At 43.2% G+C, this 8,309-nt stretch overlaps 1 protein-coding gene across 1 annotated transcript; it reads right to left on the bottom strand.

Moving 5' to 3' along the window:
• Window positions 1-266: 266 nt before the first annotated feature.
• LOC121536257 (plasma membrane ascorbate-dependent reductase CYBRD1) lies at window positions 267-3,005 on the bottom strand. The gene is made up of 4 exons (XM_041843522.2): window positions 2,721-3,005; window positions 1,817-2,025; window positions 1,258-1,412; window positions 267-1,147 (listed from the first exon to the last, which is right to left on the bottom strand). The coding sequence occupies exons 1-4, from the start codon at window positions 2,992-2,994 to the stop codon at window positions 862-864; spliced, it is 924 nt and encodes a 307-aa protein (XP_041699456.1). The 5' UTR covers window positions 2,995-3,005; the 3' UTR covers window positions 267-861.
• Between the last annotated feature and the right edge of the window lie 5,304 nt (window positions 3,006-8,309).

Raw genomic sequence — 8,309 nt, 5'->3', positions numbered from 1 at the left:
TCATTTAGCAGACGCTCTTATCCAGAGCGACTTACAGTTAATGAGTGCATACCTTTTTCATACTGGAGAGAGATGCATGTCCTAGTCCTGATAATTTATCTGCATGCAATACTATGATTTGGATCCAAGAAGATGTGAAATTCTATTGACCCTACAGAAAATATATTTGAAAAAACATAGACCTAGTAATCATAATTCAGCAAAAATGTATAGGCTGCTATTGACATGTCTACAAAAAAATGCAGGTAATGCTATAACTTACTCAATCATTTGTAAAATATGCTTTAATTTTATGCATAAATCATGAATTCCTCACTGTATGAAATCCAGGTACATAGTGCATTGAACAAAGTAATGATGAACTTTGGGTTTACCTATATTGCCTTTAGGTAGGCCTATATGTAATATTACATTATATATTTTGGATTATAATAGATTCACCTCTCACATCAATGATGATCCCTTCCCTAAAGATGTGTTGGTTCTGTAATTCCTCCCTTAAATGAAAATAAAAACACTGAAGAATACAGTATGTAATCGTTATAAAAGCTATAAAAATGTAAGGAATATGTATTTGATTATTATTTGTCTAATCTTCAATAGGCTAGTTTAATCCTTTATTTATTACATTCAATGATATCAAATTGAACTGTGTAATTTATTTGTAAAAATTACAAAATATAAAAAACTGTTTAAAGGTCAACATTCTGGAATGGTTGGGAACAATTCCTCAAGGTGCTATTTGGGACAAAGGTTAATACAAAGGTTTACATTTGCTTTGGGACTGCCAGAACAGTAGATCCATGCAACGTTTTAAAGCATCAACAGACAGACAGAACCAGCAGTTGGTTTTCATGTTACTCAGTTGACCTGTCCTGAGTCCTCCAATTTACCACTCCTTCTCCTGGCATCTCCATTGCCTTCGGGGTCAATCGGGTCAGTTTGTTGTGACAGGGCAGTGCCCATTTTGGTGCCAGCTGACCCGCCCCCATAAGTTGGCAGGGAGCGCAGGACCTGCTCACTTGGGCGTTTCCAAGAGGGCCGAGTAGCGATCCAGAGAATGATTGCTCCAAAAACTACTATCAGTACTCCCAGCACATTTACAAAGTTGGCCTCTGGGGGAGAGTCCTTGTACTTGGGATCTTTCCTGAGAGAAAAAGAAGAGTTACCTATAGCTGTAATATAATTTTACGAAATGGGGTCTCTAAGTAACCAAGTTTAGTATATTTCCTGTATTTCCTGCCTTGTAATACTTACAGGCCAAAAATGAGTTTCTCTGTGATGCCCATAAGTGCTGTGGCTATGACACTGGCAAAGATGAACAGTCCACTGTAGATGTGCAGGGGCATAAATGCTGCTCTCAGGTATATCGGGGTGATGGGTATCAAGTATATACACACTCCCAGAACAAGCTGCTCAGTAAAAGAGGAAAGAACATCAGGAAACTGTCAAGCATTGTAAGCATGTGGTATCCCTGTCCTACTGTGGCATCCATGCATAGAACTTTAGTTATGTAGTAGGAAAAATGATGAAGAATAATGCTTTATGACAAAGCTTTATAACAATGTAATAGATATTATGAAGCAATCATTAGGGACATTTCTATAGCATCATATAGTAGGCTACATGCAGTGCTTTACTTGGGAAGGAGCTCACTACTGCTTGAGCTCCTGTTCCTCTTCGAAAATATTAGTGCAAAAGTATTGTGGAGCTCCTGCACTTAAATATAAACAATACCGGCACCCAAAATGAGTACCAGAACCTATTTCAGTCCAAGTCAAGCACTGGCTACATTATATATTTTAGGTGTGCTTACCTGTAGTGAATATAGTATCACAGCTGCTAGCCCCACCCAGCTGTGCAGGCTATACATGTTGGGGATGTTTTGTTCATTGTGGAAGTCAAATACTGCTACCAGAGATATGACAGCGAAAATGAAGGCCAGTATGTTTAAGCCAGCATGAATAAACTTCATCATTAACTTGCTGCACTTCCAGGTCCATGGCAACCTATACACGACAATGGCTGAAACAGAAACAATCACTTATTCAACTTATTAATCATGAAAATGCAAGTAATTGAATGGGAATAATACACCCTCAAATAATACATCCTCAGGGATGAGCAATTCCTGCTATAAATACCAGATGTTGCAACATCCTGTTTTGACAGAATCACTATGAGGTATACTTCTAAACATAAAATAAAGCCATAATCTCATTATGTAGTTTAATTTTGTTTGTCAAGTGTGTGGGTAATTGTAATATAATCATTTTTTAACTAATGTTAGTGCATACCAATTAAAGTTGCTGTGTCATTCAAGTTAATTAGGCTACACTGAAGGAGGTAATGCAAATTAGTCTGGAATGTACTTTTGTAAACGATCAAAGGGTCCTATTGTTTTTGGCTACTCAGTCAGTAACTTTACTCAGAATTGCATCAGGGTAACAAATTACCATAGAGCACTTAACATTTGTCTACAAAAAAACTATTGAAAATGAAACCAATAACAGGCTATTTCTACGAAACATTGACACGTTTCATAATGTATCTTTCGTTCAATAACAGTACCCCTGACGTTACAGCGTTGCATGGCAGATTAATTCACGAACTTCACTGCTTGTTGAAATAATTTAACTTTATGTATTGACAGACCTCCATCGCTTCAGCTTTTACTGAATGATGTATGTACAGAAGAGAGAAAAACACAAACTTCTCACCAATTCCCTGCATAAAAATGAACCCAGTAACGATTAAAACAGGGTGCCAATTGAATTCGGCCAGTCCTCCATCCCATGCTAAACCTTCCCTGAAGTAGAATACCCATCTCAAAACAAAAATTATCGACACAAAACCAACCGACACAGCTGCGGACAGAGCGAACAGGAACTGCTTGAAATTCTCCATCGCCATCTCTAACGAACGCACTCCAACACTGGACTTAAGGAATTTCAAGAGGTTACTCGGGGGGGATGGGTCATGACTCTTCTCCATAACAGAAGGTCTGAATGTTTTCAACTACCAACGTTTTGTAACCTCAGGTTGTTACAAAAGCGCCAGACACAACAGTTATTATGGAAGCCCATTCCCGCCACAATTATTTATATATTTTTATGTCGATATTAACTAGACATTTCAAGGTACGCAAGTCAAATTTTCGAGATATTTATTCGAAATATGGGGATATGCAAGTAAATATTTCTAGATACTAACTCGATATTTTGAGATAGACCATATTCATAGGTTATATTTCTTCATTTGTAGCATTGTGTGGTGATTTCAGAGGTGGCACCACAGGTCCCAAAGTGGTGGTGTGGGGGGGTTAGGGTGGTTAAGGAGGTCGTCGGGTAAGGTCGTCGGGTAAGCTTGGCGTCGGGTAAGCTTGGCTTTACACATAGCTTGGGCTTTGTCGAGTAAGGCTTAAACTATGTATTTAGATTGTAGTTAGGTATTGTAGGTAGTTATTGTGGGTTGTTGTATGTAATTATTGTAGGTTAGTATTGTATTCGGCTGTGCCCAGCGTAGCCCAGCGTAGCACGAAGCTAGCTAGCTAACCCACCACCGGGACTAGCTGGCGAGTAGCTATTAGCAACGGTATAGTTATTTCACGCCTGAGAGTGCCTGTAATTACGCCAGCTGGCTGCCTACAATAATTACATACAATAATTGCCTACCATTCAGCTGTTTCCTAACCTCATTGTCTGAACCGTTAACGTTAGGTAGCAAGTGGCTACTGTGCTTGAAATATTAGCTAGCTTGTTGCTACCTGGATAGCTACTAGTAAACAATAGCTGGAACGACCGTGCGAACAGACGCGAACTGGCTGAGTCAATTCAGTGGCTAGCTTTGCACTTGGCTAGCTAACAGTAGCTGCTAGGGGTAAGTCATAACCTACATTTGTGTTTTGTTTTTTTACATATTGATAGCCCGAGTCGCTCAAGGAATTTGGGACATGGGTGACTAGTTAACGTTAGTTTGGCTCTCTCTGTGTGTTCGTGCCGTGAAAGGAGGGGTTCTTCTTTGTCTGAAAGCAATGGCTAGCTAGTTTGCTAACTATTCTAGCTAACTAACTGGCTGAATAAGTTGACGACGGACTCGCTCAAGCTGTCGGGACTAACCCACAACGTTAGACACGGACACGAACGATCTGCTTGCACGTTGATACACTGGTGGTTTGTTGTGGCAGAGTATTGGCGCTAAACCGTGTTGCTGGAGTCCGGCATGCTAGCTGGCTGTGGCGTCATATGACTTGATGCCCGGACGGTTTTCACGGAATAATACTGCACCTAGTTAGCTAGCTGAATAAACTGAGTTAGTCTATTCCTAGAAACATTGAACCGCTGTAGTTTACAACAATTATAGTTTCTGAGGTGGAAGTTGGGAGAGTTATATTTGGGAGTTGTGCTGAGGGAGGCCCCGCTCTCTCCTTTCCCAGATGTTTAGTTCATTTCATTCCGATCTCCTCTGCATTATTGTAGCCATTTGCTGCAGCCTGTCAACTATGCCTCTGCCTATCCCTGTTCTCTCCTCTCCGCACAGGCTACACAAACGCCTCACACCGCGTGGCTGCTGCCTCTCTAACCTGGTGGTCCCTGCACGCACCATTCACCTGGAGTTCCAGGTCTCAGGCAGCCTCTGGAACTGCCGTTCTGCTGCCAACAAGGCAGACTTCATCCCAGCTTATGCTACCCTCCAGTCCCTCGACTTCTTGGCGCTGACGGAAACATGGATTACCACTGAAAACACTGCTACTCCTACTGCTCTCTCCTCGTCTGACCATGTGTTCTCGCATACCCCGAGAGCATCTGGTCAGCGGGGTGGTGGCACAGGAATCCTCATCTCTCCCAAGTGGACATTCTCAATCTTTCCCCTAACCCATCTGTCTATCTCCTCATTTGAATTCCATGCTGTCACAGTCACTAGCCCATTTAAGCTTAATATCCTTGTCATCTATCGCCCTCCAGGTTCCCTTGGAGAGTTCATCAATGAGCTTGACGCCTTGATAAGTTCCCTTCCTGAGGATGGCTCACCCCTCACAGTTCTGGGGGATTTCAACCTCCCTACGTCTACATTTGACTAATTTCTCTCTGCCTCCTTCTTTCCACTCCTCTCCTCTTTTGACCTCACCCTCTCACCGTCCCCCCTACTCACAAGGCAGGCAATACGCTTGACCTCATCTTTACTAGATGCTGTTCTTCTACTAATCTCACTGCAACTCCCCTCCATGTCTCCGACCACTACTTTGTATCCTTTTCTCTCTCGCTCTCCTCCAACACTACTCACTCTGCCCCTACACAGATGGTAATGCGCCGTCGCAACCTTCGCTCTCTCTCTCCCGCTACTCTCTCCTCTTCCATCCTATCATCTCTTCCCTCTGCTCAATCCTTCTCCCTCCAATCTCCTGATTCTGCCTCCTCAACCCTCCTCTCCTCCCTTTCTGCATCCTTTGACTCTCTATGTCCCCTATCCTCCCGGCCGGCTCAGTCCTCCCCTCCAGCTCCGTGGCTTGATGACTCATTGCGAGCTCACAGAACAGAGCTCCGGGCAGCTGAGCGGAAATGGAAGAAAACTAGACTCCCTGCGGACCTGGCATCTTTTCACTCCATCCTCTCTACATTTTCTTCATCTGTTTCTGCTGCTAAGGCCACTTTCTACCACGCTGAATTCCAAGCATCTGCCTCTAACCCTAGGAAGCTCTTTGCCACATTCTCCTCCCTGCGGAATCCTGCCTTTGATACTGTGAACCATCAGATCCTCCTCTCCACCCTCTCCGAGCTGGGCATCTCCGGCGCGGCTCACTCTTGGATTGCGTCCTACCTGACCGGTCGCTCCTACCAAGTGGCGTGGCGAGAAGCTGTCTCCGCACCACGTGCTCTCACCACTGGTGTCCCCCAGGGCTCAGTTCTAGGCCCTCTCCTATTCTCGCTATACACCAAGTCACTTGGCTCTGTCATATCCTCACATGGCCTCTCCTATCATTGCTACGCTGACGACACACAACTAATCTTCTCCTTTCCCCCTTCTGATAACCAGGTGGTGAATCGCATCTCTGCATGTCTGGCAGACATATCAGTATGGATGACGGATCACCACCTCAAGCTGAACCTTGGCTAGACAGAGCTGCTCTTCCTCCCGGGGAAGGACTTTCTGTTCCATGATCTCGCCATCACGGTTGACAACTCCGTTGTGTCCTCCTCCCAGAGTGCGAAGAGCCTTGGCGTGACCCTGGACAACACCCTGTCTGTCGTTCTCCACTAACATCAAGGCGGTGACCCGATCCTGTAGGTTCATGCTCTACAACATTCGGAGAGTACGACCCTGCCTTACACAGGAAGCGGCACAGGTCCTAATCCAGGCACTTGTCATCTCCCGTCTGGATTACTGCAACTCGCTGTTGGCTGGGCTCCCTGCCTGTGCCATTAAACCCCTACAACTCATCCAGAATGCCGCAGCCCACTGGCTATATGGTGAATGCACCAATTTGTAAGTCGCTCTGGATAAGAGCGTCTGCTAAATGACGTAAATGTAAAATGTAAATGTGGGGAATTGTTTTCCAGGGGCCCAGAGTTTTTCCTGATCTGGTAGGTTTACTTAACCAGGTAAAACTCTGGACCCTAGTTGTAGGCCAGGGTATGACAGAGTTCAAAAGGTACTTGCACTCAAACCATGAAAAGGAATAACCCAGGGAGGCCAAGATGCAAAAATAATATACTTAATTTAATCCATGCTCGAAATAATACAAAGGGTGGCAGTGCAAAGTGTTTAAAATAAAACAAAAAATAGCAATAAAGGAATAGTAATAAACCAGCTGTAAAACGGTTTTATATGGGCTATTACAGTACCAGATTTTTTCTAATCAGGTCATATGTTATTAAAAAACTCCTGGAAAAACTCCTGGCCCTTGGGAGGGCTTATTTACACAAAAAGTATGATTAGACAATATAACAAACAGGGCTGAGCTTGATTTATGCAGGGTTGCATTGTGTAGGCCTTTGCATCTGTAATTAAAGAGTTACTCACACAGTATGTCATCACTATTGTGTTGATTAATTCCAGTCAATCATTTTGGATAGAAAAGGTCTAGGTAGCCTAGCCACCCGAAGTCACACAAATAAATGGGCCTATTTTAGACTATAAATACATAGCTTAGGCTATGCTATACATGACGTTACCGCTTCGTTTCCCTTGGCCAGAGGGGATCAGAGTGCATAGGCTTCTCTAGGCTACCTGCAGCTGTGTTTATAAGTAGACTACAGCTGATCAGACTAAAGCACAGATTAATTGTGCACGAGTTGACAAATCATGAGGCAAATCAGTCTAAAGAACAGTACTTTGTCCCTCTTTTCAACGCTTTGCGTCAATATTTTTTATGAAGCTGAATCAAAAGTGCTGGGGCAAATGCCAGCTCGCCACACATTTGCCAGCGGCCCTGCTGTGCTGATCTCTGCAAATTAAGAAACATATCCTCAATTTTGATTATCTAAAATGTTTGACTTACATGCATCTTGACATTTTTGGGTGGCGGGAATGGGCTTCCATGCAGTTATAAAACAGATCAGAAAACCTAAATTCACAGCTCTTCTTAGATGATCAAACATGTACAACTATGTTTTTCATTTAATTTAGAAATTGAGTGACTTAATTCATACAGTGGCTTGCGAAAGTATTCACCCCCCTTGGCATTTTTCCTATTTTGTTGCCTTACAACCTGGAATTAAAATTGATTTTTTTGGGGGTTTGTATCATTTGATTTACACAACATGCCTACCACTTTGAAGATGCAAAATCTTTTTTATTGTGAAAGAAACAAGAAATAAGACAAAAAAACAGAAAACTTAAGCATGCATAACTATTCACCCCCCCAAAGTCAATACTTTGTAGAGCCACCTTTTGCAGCAATTACAGCTGCAAGTCTCTTGGGGTATGTCTCTATAAGCTTTGGCACATCTAGCCACTGGGATTTTTGCCCATTCTTCAAGGCAAAACTGCTCCAGCTCCTTCAAGTTGGATGGGTTCCGCTGGTGTACAGCAATCTTTAAGTCATACCACAGATTCTCAATTGGATTGAGATCTGGGCTTTGACTAGGCCATTCCAAGACATTAAAATGTTTCCCCTTAAACCACCCAAGTGTTGCTCTAGCAGTATGCTTAGGGTCATTGTCCTGCTGGAAGGTGAACCTCCGTCCCAGTCCCAAACTCCGGAAGACGGAAACAGGTTTCCCTCAAGAATGTCCCTGTATTTAGCGCCATCCATCATTCCTTCAATTCTGACCAGTTTCCCAGTCCCTGCCGATGAAAAACATCCCCAC

The sequence above is a fragment of the Coregonus clupeaformis genome, chromosome 23 (genome assembly GCF_020615455.1).
Source record: "Coregonus clupeaformis isolate EN_2021a chromosome 23, ASM2061545v1, whole genome shotgun sequence".
Classification (NCBI taxonomy): Eukaryota; Metazoa; Chordata; class Actinopteri; order Salmoniformes; family Salmonidae; genus Coregonus; species Coregonus clupeaformis.
This window is presented reverse-complemented; position numbering and strand designations above follow the sequence as displayed.

What these genes read in the sequence shown, in the direction of transcription:
- LOC121536257 (XM_041843522.2), bottom strand. Translation starts at nt 2,994, where the DNA reads ATGGAGAAGAGTCATGACCCATCCCCCCCGAGTAACCTCTTGAAATTC. An exon ending in TGATACTATATTCACTACAG is followed by an intron (nt 1,413 to 1,816) that starts GTAAGCACACCT and finishes TTTACTGAGCAG; the next exon opens with CTTGTTCTGGGAGTGTGTAT. An exon ending in GAGAAACTCATTTTTGGCCT is followed by an intron (nt 1,148 to 1,257) that starts GTAAGTATTACA and finishes TTTTTCTCTCAG; the next exon opens with GAAAGATCCCAAGTACAAGG.